The sequence below is a fragment of the Anguilla anguilla genome, chromosome 16 (assembly GCF_013347855.1).
Source record: "Anguilla anguilla isolate fAngAng1 chromosome 16, fAngAng1.pri, whole genome shotgun sequence".
NCBI classification, from domain to species: Eukaryota; Metazoa; Chordata; class Actinopteri; order Anguilliformes; family Anguillidae; genus Anguilla; species Anguilla anguilla.
In genome coordinates this window covers 13,702,321-13,722,210 of record NC_049216.1, presented here as the reverse complement: position 1 = coordinate 13,722,210, position 19,890 = coordinate 13,702,321, and the positions used below count along the sequence as shown (strand labels likewise).

General features: G+C 37.1%; 1 protein-coding gene and 1 long non-coding RNA gene across 3 annotated transcripts; both read left to right on the top strand.

The window, feature by feature from the left end:
* Positions 1–568: 568 nt before the first annotated feature.
* On the top strand, positions 569–3,874 carry LOC118214917. Its single transcript, XR_004762723.1, has 2 exons — positions 569–652; positions 3,262–3,874. It is a non-coding gene; the product is annotated as an uncharacterized LOC118214917 (long non-coding RNA).
* An 826-nt stretch (positions 3,875–4,700) lies between these two features.
* On the top strand, positions 4,701–18,549 carry LOC118214883 (hepatocyte nuclear factor 6-like). Of its 2 annotated transcripts, none has more exons than XM_035395167.1 (2): positions 4,701–6,138; positions 13,832–18,549. In XM_035395167.1, exons 1-2 carry the CDS (start codon positions 5,055–5,057, stop codon positions 14,125–14,127), a joined length of 1,380 nt encoding a protein of 459 aa, XP_035251058.1. In that variant the 5' UTR covers positions 4,701–5,054; the 3' UTR covers positions 14,128–18,549. The 2 variants fall into 2 exon arrangements, with proteins under 2 accessions (XP_035251058.1, XP_035251057.1); XM_035395166.1 differs by having other exon boundaries at positions 4,701–6,153.
* Positions 18,550–19,890: the final 1,341 nt, after the last annotated feature.

The following is a 19,890-nucleotide window of genomic DNA, read 5'->3' as shown; positions in this document are numbered from 1 at the left end:
CTCGTGTGGAAGGAATTGGGCCTAGGCCAACATGTTCTTTGACTGAAATTGTTTTTTAAAGACGTATTTTTTCCTATTGAGCAAACCAAATAGAAAAACGCTGGGTTGTTGGATTTTGAAGTTTAAAAAAAAGTTCACGTTTTATATGCTGACTTATAAGTCAGCACAAATGTTTAGTAGGCCTAGTTTTTTGTTATAATTGACCTTAGCTAGAAAGTGCAGGACAAGCTAAAATTGGAATAGCGACATCAGTTCACCTTAAATGTGGGTTTGTCTAAAATATCCACACAAAAAATATCCGCAGAAGCATCGCGCATAGCCATATTTCACCAAAGTCGATGTTCTAAGGGTAACGCTCCTAATGTTTGCCGCAATATCAGCCTTAAGGTTAAGAGGATAGAGCTGTTTGGGTTTTTATCATAATTGCAGGTTTCGTGTATATTTTTCATTTGGATCCAAACGGATTTTGTGTGTAGTCAAGGATTGTTTTAGATATGGTAGTCTATTTACATAAGTTTATGACGACCTACTTAATCTCTTTACAATGGCAGGTGCAGGCCTATGGCATGGGGATTCGTGGCCTAAGGCAAGAAAATACACTTCTGGAAACTCCAAAGTACAGCGACGTGCTGTTGCCAGTGCATATGAACAGGTTCATTTTATAGCTTTTTTTTTTTTTACCATTATAGCCAAAACAAGTAAACATAAATTGATTGGCATGTTCGTTTCTACGTCCTGCGGGTACTTCTTTTCTTGCGTTGTCATGTTACATGCGCTATAGGAAATAGTTCCAACCGATGAGTATAGCCTACGCCTAATATTAAAATGTAATTTTTGAAGGTAAATCGGGTAATATACAAAATTACAACCTCTGACGGCATATAACGAGCTGCTTTAAACTTACTTGAAGTGTATTGTCTTACTTTAGATCACAAACCCCTAATAGCCTACTCCTAGGCTATAGCCTGTCAGTGTAAAGCAGGGAGGTCGTCATAAACTTTACTAAGTATCTAAAATATCCTTAACAAATATGCCAACATATGCCAACAAAAACCCATTGGGCCAATCGAACACAAACTAAAAACTAAAATGTAAAAAACGGCGAGAAAACTGGTTAATTTATTGCACATCCATATCAGGTAACCTTAATCAATGATATATCGTGCGTGATATAGCCAATCATTTACAGTAGCTTGCCTGGTGTCTGACAATGTGTAGGCCTAGACAATTTCAAGAAGGCAAAGCTCTTGCCACTTTCAGTTGCTTGTTAAAGTTCTGTTAAATATGCACAGAAATATTATATCTTTATTTATTTGCATATACATTTTATAGTATTTTCCTTCGTTTTTTCCAGAAATATAGCTTTGACGTAGGCTAAATAAATGTAAATTCATAACGGAAAAAATTATAAACAAATAAGTAAAACTGTAGCCTATTCCATAGGTTGTTCATTCCGCAGTATCGGTTGTTCTTTTGGACAGTCAGGAAATACTACGCGTTGTCGACAAAAGGTGTCGTTTTGTGACACACGTGATCAAAATAACGACATAAAACGGAACCCTTGGTCTAAAATGTCATTATTTTGAGCTCATTATCCCACTGCAAGGCAATTTGAAGTGTTATGTAACTGTACGCAGGTATACCTGGCTGTACACGGTTGCATCAGGTAGGTAAGGCGTTTTCGACCTATAAATAATTCATTTTTGAATAATTACTATTTTCCATAGTAATTATTCATTGTGTGTTATATAGAAGTAAATTATGAATTATAATTATTAAATTATAATAGATTTTTCTTATATTTAAGAAAAATAAAAAGGCTTGAATCCTTGATGTCATTTCACTCTTTATGAGTTGCCATGCAGTGGTGCCCTTTAAAAATTTTGTTTAAAACATTTATTGGGTTCTAATACAATAAGCAAGGTTGTAATATCTTTACAAATAATTTCAAAGCTATCACATAATTTTTTAATTTACATTTCTATTTCATTTTATACAGTAAGCCTACAGTGCTGGAGTGGTCTAGTATTTGAGCCCTCAGATATGCCAAATTGGAACAAATGGAGTTGAACTTTTACAAAACATTTATTTATTTATTTATTTATTTATTTATTTTATTTCAAAGCAGTCTGAGCCTACTGGCAATTTTAAACTCTGACAATGTAACCTTTAAATATTTAATTTACTTATCTCTTGCCGAGACGAGGGTGATTCATACATCATATGTAGGCCTTTTCGATTTTGTTGTCTTTGGGTAAACTAAACTTTATCTTGAGTATACACAGAATTGAGAATTAGGCCTACTATTGTGAATTAAAGAGAATATGATGGTATTATGTTTTTCAAAATTTGTTCATGAAATAACAAGTTAGATGCCTTCAGTTTTATCCAGAATTAACAATACCTGCATTTTAATGTGTACCATATATAATTGCTGCCATGCTTTCCCTGTATTTTAATAAAGTGTTCAGAAACCACCCATTGAGGTCGGATAATGAAATATACACGACGTGAACTGTTCAAAAACGCATCAGAAATTATTGAATAAAACGCCTCATCCCTTATATCCTATTTGCAATTCACACTTTTCGGGAGAAAAATGATCTATGCACTATGTGTTATGCTAGCCTATAGCCTATATGTTTTATTTAAATACTCCTAATTAGGCCTACTGTGCCTCAGTAGCTAACGTGTATAGGCTTATGGGGTGATTTATACCAATGTATTCGGGTATTTCATTTTCTAATTTACAGCGGGTCAATAAAAATACCTATACACTAACATCAGAGTACGTTTTATACTGATAAACATCATTATAAACGATGAATATAAATACTGATAAACGTTCATCATAATGGAACGTACTCATATCAAACTTATGTAACGGAACATTTTTGTTGTGTAAATGAGATGCAATAAGATAGAAAGCACGTGACAGAAAGCTGCTGCTGTATTGTGCATACATACAATTTTTTCGAGTCATTGTTTATCCGTACGTTTGTTTTGTTTTTGTTTTTTTTGTTTTTTGTTTTTTTTGTTTTTTTTTTACATGTTTTTCAAACTCTGTTTTACTGTGCAATCACTTATTTTGTTCGGCTGAATATATAGGTCATGTGTTCGCTAGCTACTTATCCTCAAAGTTTTTGTCTACTTTCCTCAAAGGAGTAGCCTACAATATGTTCAAACTTGTTTTTTTTAAATCACTAAACCGGATTTCATTATTGTTGACCCTGCCAGATGCATATGTGTTTTTGTCATCAGACAGGTCCTCAAGAAAGTATCCAGGGAAAACTCCTGAAAACTTTATCTGGTCCCATTGCAGCTGTTAGCTTTTGAGTCTTTATGCGTCGCCTTTGACATTTGTCCCATTGAGATAAAGGGGATTCAAGCAATAGCCACGCAAGCTGTCACCAGAATCGGAGAGATACCTTCTTTACTGCACTGTCCTAACATCAGCAAACGTTGAAATATTTGCTTACATGCTTAAACAACGTCGAATGTAATATCTGGATGTATCTTAAATAATTATTAATATGTGAAAAATCTAACATTTGGGGAATACAATAAAATTAATAAGCTAATATTTTTTACTCCAACATTACTTTTTGTCCTTTGTATTCGTTTGTTTACTATATGTTGAATGTGAGTAAGTTACTGGGGACATTTAATTTGAATTTATGACTATGATTTGATTGTTGATTGTTAATATCAGTTTTATTGTTTGTTCTTATACGCCTAGTCACATTAAAAAATGAACTGTGTTTTCAGTCTGCCAGTTTCTGAGATATTTGTTGGTTCCTTGTACATTTTGTTGTATTGCTGCTGTTGTACTGTATTTCTGCATATCTGGAGACAATAAAAATATTGATTGGAATTTTCATTGTTGTCTATTGAAATAATATTAATGCCTGAGTGAAATGAAAAATATGTATTTTGAGTTTGTTAACCTTTCATTTACATTTGAAGATTAACTTTACGCGGAAACACTACATTAGACTTTGATCCCATTTAAAATGGGTTAGCTTATACGTAACCATAGCTGACCTGTAATGATTGTTAATTCATTATATGATTAGTGATTGTTTCAGGTACTGTATTATTTTCATATTAACACGCAGTATATACTCACCAGATGTGTTTGTGTTTGTTTGTTTCACAGTGAGACTGTGATCAATGATCATTCTTTCTGAAAATTTAGTCAGAATTTCGAATGTCTGTAAACGTGTCATTGACACTTCACATCAAATCTCTTCTTCTCTTCTGTCAAAACAGAGAGATGAGAACCAGGTTTTGTTTTTTACTCTCGTTGCTATTTTAAAACAAAAAGTCGGAAATAATAGGGAATTAACACATACACATAGTCTATATATATATATATATATATATATATATATATATATATATATATACACACACACACACACACACACACACTATGTAGCTTATGTTTCCACTTTTTGAAAGTCTGCTTCAGGAATTTATTTTTGCAGCCTTCGTTTTTCACCCAGTGTTAAACTTCAAAACTCAAGCTGATCATCAACCAACAAGAAGAAACCCAAATACTGGTAGCTGATAGCTCATGGAATATCTGGGCTTCAACTTCCTTATTAGCTGACGTCAGGTCAGAAAAGCGGCGTGCGCCTCTGTGTATGTTGTGGGAGGAGACGCGGTGCACCTAGTGCGCATGATTCTTCAGTTGGAGCCGCAGCTGCAGAGCTGTGGCCAAAGAGATCCAAACAGCGCGAGACATGGCTAGAGATGGCGGCGAGGGATACATCCAAATTACGACCGCCGCTGCCGATGCTCTGGTAAATGAACAGGGGCCTTAAATTCAGACCATAAAGGGTTAAAATATAGGAAAAAATAAAATAATAAAAAAAGAAAACATCAAAAAGAAAACCGACTGCTTTAAATAACACAAAACAAGAAAATAAAACAAAGACACCAAGGAAAGGAAAAGAGAAAAGAACAAGACGCCGGTCTGTTGTGAAGACTTGTTTGGACCTTTCTCAAACAGATCAGATAGATGTTTTGTCCGCAAGATTGCACGTATAATGCATGCTCAGCTGTCGATGGAATGTATTGGCGATCTGCACGGAGTGAGCCATGAACAGGTGCCCGCCACGGCTGACCTGATGAGCAGCAACAGTCCTCATCACAGGAGCCCGGTGACCCATCGCAGCAACCACTTGTCAGTCCACCCGCGCTCAATGGGCATGACATCAATCCTAGACAGCGGCGACTATCATCCCCACCGACCCACGGACCACGGTCTGGCCGGTCACCTGCACCCGGCTATGACCATGGCTTGCGAGGTTCCTCCCGGCATGAACATGAGCAGCACTTACACCACACTGACTCCCTTGCAGCCGCTACCTCCCATCTCGACCGTCTCGGACAAGTTTCCCCATCACCACCACCACCACCACCACCATCACCACCCCCATCAGCGGATCCCAGGAAACGTGAGTGGCAGCTTCACCCTGATGAGGGACGACAGAGGTCTGGCTCCGATGAACAATCTCTACGCCCCATACCACAAGGATGTTACCGGCATGGGACAAAGCCTGTCCCCCTTATCAGGATCCGGTTTGGGCGGCATACACAACTCCCAACAGGGGCTGCCGCCTTATGCACACCCGGGTGCCACCATGCCCGCGGAGAAAATGCTAACGCCTAACGGATTTGAAGCTCACCACCCTGCCATGCTAGCCAGACATGGGGATCAGCATATGACTGCGTCCTCGGGGGGTATGGTGCAGATTAATGGTATACACCACCACCCGCACCCCCATCTGAGCGCGCAGAGCCACGGCCAGGTCCTGGGCGCAACCCGGGAGCAAAACCTGTCTTCTGTGCCTGGATCGCATATCAGCAACGGTAGCAGTACAGGGCAAATGGAAGAAGTCAATACCAAAGAAGTAGCGCAGAGAATTGCTACTGAGCTTAAACGGTACAGCATTCCCCAGGCCATCTTTGCCCAGAGGGTACTGTGCCGATCGCAGGGGACCCTCTCCGACCTTCTAAGGAACCCAAAGCCGTGGAGCAAGCTAAAGTCCGGTCGCGAGACTTTCCGGAGAATGTGGAAATGGCTGCAGGAGCCTGAATTCCAAAGAATGTCCGCTCTCAGGCTCGCAGGTGAGCGAACAATAGGTAATCTGCTCTATTCTCTTTGTTCAAAACGGTTCTTTCTATTTTATTGTCTTTCTGCGATGCGTGCTTACAATGCTTTTAATGAAGTTTTATGGTTACACAATCGTCATATTTTTAGGATTGAGCTATTTTGACGCTACATAGATTCTCACATGTGACAGTCAATTGCAGTCTAAATGACAAAAAATGACATACCTTCAAGCTTTTAGATGGATTTGCGTACAGGGCATTTATCGATACTTTTGTCAAGATTTATCAATTCGAAATATTGGCTATGTCGTTGACCAGCTTGTTTTTCAAGAGCGATGCTGCTTAAATGGCGTTAGGCCTGAATTGTTTTAATTGTGTTGGGTATGTGAACCCAAGTGCTTTGGAAACGTTTTGTAGTGATTTAGCCTGTATGCTATACATATACATTTTTAACCATTTACTTATGTCTATTGTCTCACTACGATTCGCTGGTTAGCCTGTACTTCTGTACTGTAAGCACTTCACTCTTGACTTGTAGCTGTGAAGAGAAACTGTGACCTCTTAGGATTACCACAGCTCCATTGTCTCAATGTGATTGTGTGTTAAACTATAGGGGCTATCATTTGTTCAGTTTCTCCATTGTATTGGTCTTGACTGTTTTTAAAATAAGAGGACTTAGAAAATGTCGTACGTTTGTGTGTTTTTCTTATTTTTTAAATGTAAATTTGTATTTTAAGACTACCTTTGAATTTACTAGCGAGGTGTTCATATTGTTGACTATGTGCAAGATACAGGGATGTGACAAAGAAATTATTTTCTGTTGCAAGAATACGTTTTTGCTTTTTGTACTTCTGTGCGACACTGGGGTCAGTGTCTGCGGCTGCTTGCTTTCCCTTTCATTTAAAATAATTAAAAATCACAATTAATTCAATTAATTCAATCAAGTCCTTTTGCCCCGATTTCATGTATTGTTTCCGTGTGAAACATGCGAGTTTCCATTGACGCGGCCCGGAGTGAGTTTTTGTTAATTAACTGATAGGTCTCCATTAATTTGTCCCTGGAGATTGAGGTAGTCAATCCTTGCGGGAGTCATGGGCACTGATCCGTTTCACAGACAGACAACGTGATCCCTTCTTGAAGTGCACAAAGGAAGTGCTTGAAAATGTAATATTGCGTAAATTATGCACGTGGTCCTCTTGTGGTTTCCTAAGAATACCCACTTTCCAATAAATGTGCCTTGTTACACTTTCAAAATTTACTAAATGTCTTTCCTTTGTGTGTGTGTGTGTGTGTGTGTGTTTGTGTGTGCGTGCGTGTGTATGTGTGAGTGTGTGTGTGAACACGATGGAACCGTGCTTAAATTCAATTATGTTCCCTTTAGCGCTCAATAATAATAAAAAAGAAGGAGAAGAAGATGAAGAATTATTATTATTATTATTAGTAGTAGTAGTAGTAGTCGTAGTAGTAGTAGCAGTAGTAACAACAATAATAATAATACTAATAATAATAATAATAATAATAATATAGTTTCGTTTTTATTACGTCATGTAGGCCTATTTGTAATATTTTGCGAAAATCACATGAGAATGCAGTGATTACTACGCTTCTTTTCGACTTGTATTCTGGCAAGGTTTTGCAGTTTTGCCGACCCGAAACTTAATTTACATGAATCGATACGGCAAAGACCACTTGAATTAAAGTATTTTGTAGGGGAGGCCTCTTCACTTTATCGGAAGTTAAGGGAGGCCAATTCAGAATAACTGTCGCGGTGTTTAATGAAAAGAGCGTGACAATTAGGTTATTTAGCCTATTCAAAACTAATCAACAGTAAGTTTGCAGTTTAGAAGGTTCATTATGTAGGCCTATGTTAATTTAATTTCGAAAAATATGACGTATGTATTCTCTTTGATGACTTTATAAACATTCCAACAAAGTTTAATTTATCTTGGCCTATAAGTTGATTCACACACACACACGCACACACATATATGTGGGTATGTGTGTGTATGTATGTATGTATGTATGTGTGTGTGTGATTGTGTGTGTATATATATACATGCATACATAATAATGCAATATGTAGCTCATTGAGATAATTTAACTTAAAATAACAATTTGTTATTTTTTATTTGGCCTATTAAACACTAGTCATTTGTAGGCTTAGTTTCCATACTGAAGAAAACGACATTGGATTTTTGTGGAAAGAAGTGGCTTAGTAAGCCGACATTATTGATCTGTTAGTTATAAGGCTGAAGGATGTGAGACATATGTGATCGACCTTCTTATAGGTGTAATATAGAAATAATATTGATTATTCAAATTTGCCTATTTGATTTTACAGTGTTACAGAATATGTCGAAAACCGAAGTAATATTAACAATGATGATAAAAATAATACAAATAGAAATGTGCTATTATTATTATTATTATTATTATTATTATTATTATTATTATTATTATTATTATTATTCTTTTCGAAATTGCAACATTATATATTATATATTATTATTATATTATAATGTATGCATACACTACACACACATTCTTTATTTCTAATGAAGATCAGTTATATTATTTGATTGGCCTACATTTCTGCCTTTTTTGGATTGGAGTTTTGTTTAATTTGTAACTATAAAATGTTCATGTATCGTCCATACATTTATATGAATTAATTTGTGAGTTTTACGTCGGGATTTGAGATAGATAAGTTTTCACAAGCCAGTAAGTCTGTTAACTATGAGCTACTATTATTCTATCACTTTGTTTTATCCTTTTGCGGAAATGATTGAGACTAAGTCTAAAGTTTGATTTCAAAGCGGGTAAATGAACATTTGTATAACACCCATTAAAATAATAATCAGAATGCTTATTGATTTACGTGTGATCAGCGCACTCCGCGCATTGGTAAATAGCATAGGCAATATATTGTGATGTTGGCTAATTTAAGATTTTGTATTTTATTTATTTTTCGTATGAAATTACTATTAGAACCTACTGCACTCAGTCGGAGATACTTGTGGCTGCGAACAAACACAGATCTGCTCCCGAAGTGTTTTTATTTTCTGAATCCAGGTTGTGAAATATGTAGCTATTGTATAGGCTAATACGCTGTATGTGTGACGTTATCTCGCGTCTGTAGAATGATTTAGCTGGAGAACAGTAACTATCTGATTGGTTTTGTTTGAGTGAGTGGATGATAAAGATACGATACCAAGGTTCATTGATATTTGAACTTTATAACTAGAAAAAAACCCCACTCACAAGGTTCCTGGCGCTTCTGTTGTCACCGTGTCCTTGTACGCTGTTTGATTTATAACAGCTGATATAGAGCGTCATTTGCCTTTTTTGTTAATATTTATCAGAGTGGAGACTTGCACTGCAATGCGTTTGCAAATTGCGCGAATTGCAAATTAGGTCTGTATGGTTTAAATACCTGTCATGGGCACCTCCGAATACGCACACTGAAGATAGTAGAAGTGCAGTAGAAATAATACGAAACGCAAATATGTTATAATGACTGAATATTTTTCTAGTTATTGCTTGCGTTATCGTTGTGTTGAGGTTCACTGAAATAATATTGAATTCACCAATAATACAGCCATATACCGGAGCAAGGACCTGTTCAAGCATGATACGAGCAGTGTGGTGTGACCAGTGACCACAGATGTGGGCTATATAAGCGATAGATCAGTGGGAAGAACCATTTGCAGAATATCTTTTTATTTATATTAATAGAGCTTTCTATTTGTTTAATTACCCTGTTGACTATAGCAATGGTTCTTGTAATTCAGAGGTGTCCAATTTTATCCGAAAAAGGCCGATGTGGGTGTGCAGGTTTTTGTTTTAGCCCAGCACTATGACACATGATTCAACAAATTAACACTCTGTCTTGGTGGTGGGCTAAAACAAAAACCAGCACCCACACTGTGCCTTTTCGGATATAATTGAACACCCCTGTTATAATTATATCTTAACGTTGTCTAGCTAGTTATCTGATTTTTTTTTTTTTTTTTTTTGATTTCACCGTGTTACCTCGATGTACATAAATTGTAGTTTCATGTTTAAATGACCAGAGTTCAAAATGAACGCTGGATTGAAAGTAAATACAAATTCCAAGAGAAGCTTGGGATACAGTACCTTGTCGTTAAGATCAGAGTTCTAGGCCTTTTGAAGCCCATTCCTGCCCCCCTTTGGCAGTGTGGTGTCATTGAGAGGTTTGCTTTCAGAAATAAACAGGAACAGGGAGAATGCCTCGCAATCTTTCTCCGCGCAAAATGCACGGAAAGTTTCATATTGTATTGTAATACGGAGCACATGGACAATATGTATTAAGAGGCTATCTCTTTTTTGTTTTATTTCCAAAAACTATTTATTTGGGCCAGCGTATAACCTAAAACAAGTTTTGTACAAGTTTTGTACATTTTCTGGCACGTGCACGTCTAGTAAATAAACCGTATTTACCATATGGGAACACGCAACAGGAAAAATGCTAATTTACGCCAGAACACAGATTAAAATAACCTGATTTTCTCTATTATTTCATATTTGCCTCACTGAATGGCTTCAGATATTTAGACACAATATAATATGAGACAAAGGGAAACTGAAAACACAAAGCACAATTTTAAAATTATTATTTCATTTATTTAATGAAAAAGTTCATTAATCACCCATATAACGCATGTGAAAAGTAATTGTCGAAAAAGTCATTAGAATCCCGGCCTGAGCCTTCTGTGTGGTGCTTGCGTGTTCTCCCTGTGTCTGCGTGGGTTTCCTCCGGGTACTCCGGTTTCCACAGTCTAAAGACATGCAGGTAGGTTAACTGGAGACTCTAAATTGCCCATAGGCATGAGTGTGTGAGTGAATGGTGTGTGTGCCATGCAATAGATTGGATGAGACTGACATATTTCAACAACTCTTTTCTCTTCTCCAATTTCGTTTGATCGTGGCAGAATGTGCTGTTAGAAAGGGGTTACAACTTACAAACCATTTCTAAGGCTCTGGGACTCCACCAAACCACAGTGAGAGCCATTATCTCCAGATGGAGAACACTTGGGACAGTGGTGTATCTTCTCAGGTCTACCTGGTCTGTCAAAATTTATCAAAGGGCACAGCGACAACTCATCTATGTAGTCACAAAAGGTCCCAGAAGAACATTCAAAGAACCGCAGACCTCTCTCGCCTCCACTAAGGTCAGCACCATGAAACCATGAACCAGGACCTGAAATGAGCAGTTCATGCTTGAAAACCTACAATTTCTATCTGAATTAAAGCAGTTCTGCAAAGAAGAGTGGGCTAAAATTCCTCCACAGTGATTGAAAGACTGATCTCAAATTATCGCAAGCGTTTGGTTGCAGTTGTTGCCCCCTAAAGGTAGTGAAATCAGTTATTACGTTTAAGGGGGCAATTACTTTTCACATGGGTGGTATGGGTGTTTGATAACTTTTTCATTAAGTAAATAAAATAGTTGTTTTAATATTTCATTTTTACTATATTATTTTAATTTTGTATTTAATCAGGTTCTCTTTGTCTAATAATACATTTTGGCTAAAGATCTGAAACCATTCAAATGGGACACAAATACAATAATAGAGGAAATCAGGAAGAGGGCAAATAATTTTTCACAGCACTGTAGCCCTATGTCATCCACATCAGTCCCCAAAATTATCATTAATTTATACTCTAATTTACCACTTTATTAGGTACACCTATGTAGTACTGGATATGACCCCCTTTTGCCACCAACGTTTTTTATGGCATGGATTAAGTAAGGTGTTGTGAACTTTCCTTAGGGATTTTGGTCCATGCTGATTCAATAGCCTCATACAGTTCCTGCAGATTTTTCAGCCATGTATTCATGCTGCAAACCTACCATTCCACCTCATCCCAAAGGTGCTCTATTAGATGGAGATCCGGGGACTGCGCAAGGAATTGGAGAAAACTGGAGTCACTGTCACATACATGGAATAAGCTTGAGATGATGCATGCTTTGTGACATGGCACATTATCCTGCTGGAAGTCTCCACTGGAAAAGGGGTAGGGTTGTAGCCATAAAGGGATGTGCATGGTTGACAACAATGCTTAGGTATGATGTAGCATTCAAATGATACTCAGTTGCTATCAAGGAGCCTAATGTGTTCCAAGAAAACATTCCCCACGCCATTGCACCCTCACCAGCAGCCTGCACCAGAAAATTCTTAAGGAGAATGCCTGGCCATCTGTCCGTGTGCTGAAGTTGAAGTGTAATTTGTTTCCAGCATCTCAGAAACAGCTGGCTTCCTGGGATTTTTGCCAAGATGGGAGCTGTTTCTGAGATGCTGGAACCTCCATGTCGGGCACCAGCAATCATACCATGGTCGGTCACTTACATCGCACATCTTGCTAATGCTAATGTTTGGTCAATCAAAAAACGAAACCTCTTCACTATATTTGCATGCTTTATATATTGAGTTGCAGGCACATGATTTGCCGTTTGAAGGAACAAGCTATTTGCATTAACAAGCAGGTATACCTAATAAGGTATGAGTGCATATGTAATATATAATATCACATGGAACGTTTCATATACTGGCATCCATTGAAAGTAGGAACCTAGAATGTAGTTCACAGGATGGGAATGCAATGTCTCATCATCAACAGAAGCTATTGAGGGTGCTTGCTACCTGGAGTTTAGTATAAATATTCTTTAAAATCTCAAGTTCTGTATTAAAAATGCACTTTTTGTACGTCGCTTTGGATAAAAGCGTCTGCCAAATAAATGTAATGTAATGTAATGTTAATAATGAATTCCCCATTCACATCATAAAATTAACTGTGCCTTTCTGACTACTTTCCCAGCACTAAGCTTAGCTGTTTCTGCACACTGATGTAGTATCATTTTGCTCATTACATTATAATTAATGTTTTTAAACAATTCCATTATGGATTACTATTATCAAATGAATGCACTGATATTGCACGGCTGTCATTCACATCATCTAAGTATGTGAATTAACTTCATTACTCATTCTTAAGAGTTATAGGTAATGATATTATTTGATGTTAATTTTAGCTAATATCAAATATCTTAGTTCACTTTATAGCTCTAAGACACCCAAGATTCTTTCTTGAACTCTAATTCACTCTACATATCTTTTGTAATGATGTGTATGCTTTATGCTGTCTTGCAGTTACAATATATAACTTTAATTTATTGGATCTTATGCAGAATAACTTCAAAAGAAGAAGAGCATGAGCACATGTGATAGGATTAGAAGAGCAACAATAACTGAAGGATAATAACACTCATAACAAGTATCATAATGTTAAATGGCTATGTTAAATGTGCTTCTATGGAGTACTCATGTTTAACTTGATGGCATGATAATTTGTCTTATCTGTTCTTTGAGTTATGAGTCATGGCTGGATGTTTCTCTGGGTAAAGGTAAACAGCACTAAAATCAAGCATTTAGTTGCTCATATTATCAGATGCTTGAAAATTACTTCTGACTTCTGTGAATTCTGAGATTACTCTTTAACTTGCTCTCTGTCTGCTGAAAGTCTTGCTTGTTGTGTGTTTGTTTTGCGAGGGCGGGGGGTGATATTTGCGAATGATTGTGTAGCCAAACATCAATAAGATGTAGACAGCCAGTTTTTGCTATTGTTGCTTATGTGAGTGTGAGGTCTGACAGGCTTCGTCTTCTTTCCTTGTTGTTTGTGCACCCTGCAGCGTGTAAGAGGAAGGAACAGGAGCAGGGGAAGGGAGACAGAGGGAGCCTCTCCAAGAAGCCCAGGCTAGTCTTCACTGATGTCCAGCGCCGGACTTTACATGCAATATTCAAAGAGAACAAGCGTCCATCCAAAGAGTTACAGCTCACCATCTCACACCAGCTGGGTCTGGAGCTCACCACCGTCAGCAACTTCTTCATGAACGCCCGGAGGCGGAGCCTGGATAAGTGGCTGGACGACGGGGGCTTGATCTCAGCCAACTCCTCATCCTCATCGAGCACTTGTACCAAAGCATGAAAGAATTAAAGACTGTAGACTGAAACCTCGGTGGAAAAGCTTTAAAAATAAAACACACAGAAGCCTAACTCTAGACAGCAAGTTTTTGTCCTCAAAAACTGTCTGAGTGGAAAAAAGTGACTGTACTGATGATGTACCAAATGTCCAAAGAAAAAACCAAAGACTTTGTTCGTTCGCATAAGAGACTTTGTTCTGCAATGCATTTCAGCTGAACACCTTGCAAAAAAAGAGGAAATAAGTTCACAAAAAAAGAAAAAAACATTGCTAGTACACTTTTTAACCCAGATCCTCCCACTTGTCATTATCTTTTGAAGTCATTGAAGGTTTAAATGGAGGTTCACAGTGTTGTCCTTTTTTTTACCTGATTGGACACTATTTCTGGTTATGAGCTATTGCATTTACATAGCTTTATCATAAAAGGTGTAATGATGCAGAGGGTCAAAAAACCACTGTGTGAGCCAGTGGGAATGGATCGTACAGGACTGTCCTATATGAGAGAACTGAGCAAAGGCATGGCTGGAATGCCATGGAGATGTTTGTGTTCTTTTTGGATAGTCCCTCGATTCCTGTCTGTTGAGAACTCAGGTAACCCTGGGAGCAGAAGGACCCAGGCTTCCATCCGGAGAGTTCTGTCATGGCAAACATTGCTTTGAATGTCACAGTCACAGTAGTGCTTTCTTCCTAATTGTTTGAGACGTATACTAGATAACCAAAAAAATTCCTACATAGAAACACTCCTGTATACATTGGGAAGTTGTTTCAAAATCACACAATATTATATTTAAAAACCAAAGAAGGAGTTCTATTTTAAATTATCCAAAGAGTATTTTTTCACTGTCTATTTATACAAATCAACATGACTGTTAAAATGAAGGATTTAAACAACCTCACACCCCAAAACCAAAATTAAACTTGAAAGAAAGGAACGCCACTCAACATTTATGTATAAATGGTGATTTAAAGGACATTTATATTGACTGGCACCTACTTGTAGAAATAAGAAAAATGTCATTCTCCATCTGCATAAGACTACTGAGCGAAAGTATAATGATATTTCATGAGGTGTCAATTTCAGAAGTGTAGACTTTAGGAAACACTGTATATTATGCATAATTTATATGGTAAATTGTGTTTTCATCAACATCAAGGACGTTTTAACAGGCTGACAAATAGCTATGATCCAGTCATAAAAATACTTATGTCTTTTGATATTTTTCAGAACATACAGTCATGGTCAAATGTTTTAACAAAGAGGAAAAGAAAGGGCAAGAAAGACTCACATGTGCTTGGTCTTCTCATCAGTGTGGAATTCCATGCAGCCCTGCCCAATGCGATACATGGTGTTTTTAATCCGTTTGCCCTGCTCACCAGTGGACCATGCATCGTCTCTATTAGTGCCCTGTACCTCTAATGATGGTGTTAAAACTATCAATTCCTGTGATTAAAGATAAAATTTTATATTGATATTTTCAGGGAGAGCAATGATGTCACATAAACATTAACAAACATCATTTGCATTAGGTGTGTTAATATGCCAGCTGCCAAAAACCAAAGATTGAATCTTACCGACTAGTATTTTGTGTAAATGCCCTTCTGTGATCAGGTCTGTAATATAATTTAATTGCTGTTTTTATTTATTATGATTCAGGCATAGTTTTACCTATTTAAGTAATCAATACAAAAATATTGTTCAGTACACCTAAAAACAAATCGCATTAAAGTTATGTCAAATAACTTAATGTAAATAAATTAATGTTTCACGCAAACCTCTTATTAGATTATAAAACAGTTTCAGTCACAAAGCCATTGTAGATATAAGATGCAACATACTTTTAGTATACCAGTAATTTTTCTGTTCATTCTTAGCAAGGACAAATATGTCCCTGTGTTTCCCATAAAGCAAAGCCTACACAAAGTCAAAAGCTTTGTAAAAAGCTTGTCTAAAATGTTGGAGATATGTAGCACACTTTAAACATGCTATATTTATGCATACATTTTCATTAACACTGACATCAAGCACACCATTTAGATTGAAATACACTATTCAGTTTCTTGAATTTCATGCTGCCCAATGTTGTAATTTTTCAATGTGCCGTATGTCCTAAGAAAAATATCAGACTTTTTTAGACTGTTTTACAACACATAGCTAGCTACAGCATGGCCCATGGCATCTGGAGTGCAACCTGCCCAAATTCCAAGGTATAAATCTGAGACTGGACACAACAGAGACAAATCAAAGATGGTTGTGCCTCCAGTTTCTTCTTCATTGCCGTATTTCATACTTGTATTACATTTCTCTGGCCTGTCCAACTTCAATTGCACATCAATCAAACAGATGTGAGCACCATAGCCTCTCTACTTGTTCCTGTCTTTTCATAATCACTCTCTTCTGTCACCTAGGACAGTAAATGAAAACTATGCATTTCACAACTGGGAAGAAAGCACTGCCTGAGCCTGTCCAAAAATGGATTGGGAGTGTTTGTTACTTAGCGACCTGCTGTACAGATGGTTGTCCACTTTGTTACCATATTTCCGGCCTTGTTGTTTCCTGTGGTGTGGCTAGCTTTTAACATAACACACTTGGTAACTATTTACTTGTATTACAACAATTAGACAAATTATCTTATGAAGTAGCTATATCTGCTTCTACATGTAAAAACAAAATGTGTAAAGATCTTCTACTATTTCTAGTGTGAACCAAAGATGCTACCTCACTATTTCCATTCGTGATTTTAATCACATTATTGATGATACCAAAGATTACCAAAGATTTTCTCTTGCACGGCCTACACAAATGATGTGGTGGATATTTTTTGTTTCTGCGCTTTGTCCCCCCCCCTATGCCCTCACCATCCAGCCCCTCCTCTTCTGTCCCCAGCTTCGCCCCTTTGCTCAGTGTGATATTTCTTCACTACTAATATAATAATAAAGGTATAGGCAAACATGTTGCAAATTTTGTAAAACCCACTGGACGAGTGCCTTGCTTGAACCAAAGTGTTGAACCGCTGTTGACCTCTGTGATCTCTCACCTTTTTATCTTATACCTCAGCCTCTCGTAGGGCCACTATTGAAGAAAAAAGGAATACTTCTCTTACCATGGTGCTTTTGCCAGCACAACCATGCAATGAAAGCGTACCAAAGGAATTTCTTTTTTTCTGACAAACCAAAGCTCCCCTCCACCCCAAAATCCCTCCCACAGTCTGCGTCGTCCCTACAAAATATCCACTGTGCAGGTCATGCATCTCTTCTACCAATCTCTCTGAATACCTCATAGTAATAAAGCTTTAGGGTTATGTTGTATAGAGAGTCTATATGTGATTAAGGGAAAATGTAACTAGTTTGATATCTGTTATCATTATTTCAAAAAGCATTATAATTATTTATTTGGAAGTTTTGGTCGGAACCACACTGTTTTGGTCACGGGTGATGTGTTTTGAGGATATGCGGTGGAGGTGTGCCGGATATGAAGAAAAAACACTTATTTTTTCTTAAGATATTGTGTTATTCTAATATTGTAATGATGGTAGACTTGTTTTTTTTAACAGGGTAATACCAACTGCTGTGAAAATGTGTTCATATTTCCTCCTTTCTCTACTTCTGTGTAGTGATTCAATTTAATTTAATTGCATTTTGTATGGCTTAATCACTGTTTTAATTTATGCATTTGTAGAAAATCTAGATTTGTATATAGTAGATTTGGGGGAGGGGGGATCACCCAACATTTGATGCTACAACTTTATTTTTCATGCTTAGATATGCTGAAGGAGTGGGGGTTTTTTTTACTGTGGGGTAACCTTCACAAATATCTTTGCAGGCACTTCGATGTGTTCTAAACACTGCCAAGTACCAAAAAATGTTGATAGCCTATGGAAACATGGTTTATAAGGTGTTATCATGTTACTCAAATGGCAAAAAAAGCAGTGTATGTGTTTTGTTTTTTGTATAAGTTTGACTTTTTAAAAGAAAATAATTGTTATTTTAATGGATATTACTGCACATCCAAAGATTTATTGAAAAAAAAAACCAAATGAACCAAAAAAGGAAAAAACAAAAAAAAATTGTTAAATGTTGAAAAGCACTGGCATTTGTGAGGTAGAATTGTTGAGTTTTAATTTGCCATTCGCACGGGTATAGAAATTAGAAGGGTGTAGAACTACGTAGACGAGCAAACTCGACCGTTTGGGATGTTCTGTCAAGTGTACAATCTGCGGGTGTTTAAACAAGGGCTGCAAGCCCTACTAACTTTGCTGTCTCATGCACTGAGTAAGGTGGAGTCTAGGCTGGGCAGCAGGTCTGCCGGGGGCTGTGTCACATTGCTGGGTACATTTTTATTCATGTGACACCGCTGTCTAGTTCCATCGAGTATCTGTTATTTTGGTGCGTACTCGTGTAATGACAATGAGCAAAGTCTAATAAATCGAAAGAAACTTACCAAGAAATCAGTGTGTGTTTCTATGTACAAGGATGTGCCATATTGTCTCTGTCATCTTGTCTTGTGATTTCTTTAGCCCTGTCTGTTTGGGTGTTCATGCGTATGTGTATGTATGTGGGGGTTGTTTGAATGACTTGAAAGCTTCCCTTAATTTCAGTCAAGAATGAGATTGACAAAAGCAACTGATCACTAAACAATGGTTCTTATGTTTCAGTTCATAGTAGGGAAGACAAAAACATCACATGCAAATGTATACCAATTAGAACTTGATTGTCTTAATTGTTTTGCTGCCATAATGGGAGGACACTCACCTTTTAATAGAAGTGACATTTCCCACCCACCTGTTTCTGAAATTATGGTATGGCAGATTTAAACCCATATTCCTTCAAACAAGTACATTTAAATGACCAGCTATTGCTTTTTTTTCCACTTTCAAGGAAATAAAATGAATTTAGGGACCCAAAATAAATGGGATCATTATTGCATTTAAATTTCATTTTAGCTTTTATTCTCATTTCTAACACAAATAAAGTGTGAATTAAAAATCACCCCTTAGTTCCAGTGAAGGCAAATCTTAATGGTACAGCATATAATCACATTCTAGATGATTCTGTGCTTCCTCAACAGTTTGGGGAAGGCCCTTTCCTGCTTCAAAAAATGTTCTTGTTTTCAAAAACCATTTTGAGCACATCCAAACATCAAATGAGGATTCAGAGCAAACACTCTCCTAACACAATTTCTCACTCACAAGTCTCCATATCTAGTGTTTAAAGCATAATGCAGCTTCTTGTCACTCCACAGTCACTACATGTACAACTTGTGCGAGCAGACTGTGGAGATAAATTAGGCCTACCTGTTTGATGGTTCAGTGGTACCTAACTTACTATTGCTAAGTTACCTAGCAAACATTAAGTTTGTAGCCAGCTGTTTTTATCCACATTGAAATGTGTAATGCTTAGGCAACACTATTTTATACTGTACTGCTTTGGCTATACATAATTACAGTAGTAGGCTGTTTGTTCTTGATAGCTGAACCAAGGTTATGGTGGCTAAGTTAGGCTAAGGTGTAATTGTACTAGACCAGTTTTGCAAAGCAGTACACTGGCAGTCTAGTCTGGAATCAATACAAAACCTTCATCTTCAGAGCCCACACTAATGAGAGGTGAACCGTATCAATCACAAAAGTGTTAGGCTGAACCACAGGCTATTAAATTTGAAGGAGGGTCTTCAAATGCTGCATTTGTTCAAATTATAATTTAAATACAACTTTATTTATTTTATATACAATTTTATTTAAAATAAACATTGAACGCCCAAAATAATGGTTGCTT

Coding starts and splice junctions, on each gene's coding strand:
- LOC118214883 (XM_035395166.1), top strand. CDS start 5,055: ATGCATGCTCAGCTGTCGATGGAATGTATTGGCGATCTGCACGGAGTG. Junction 6,154..13,831: donor CGCAGGTGAGCGAACAATAG/GTAATCTGCTCT, acceptor TGCACCCTGCAG/CGTGTAAGAGGAAGGAACAG.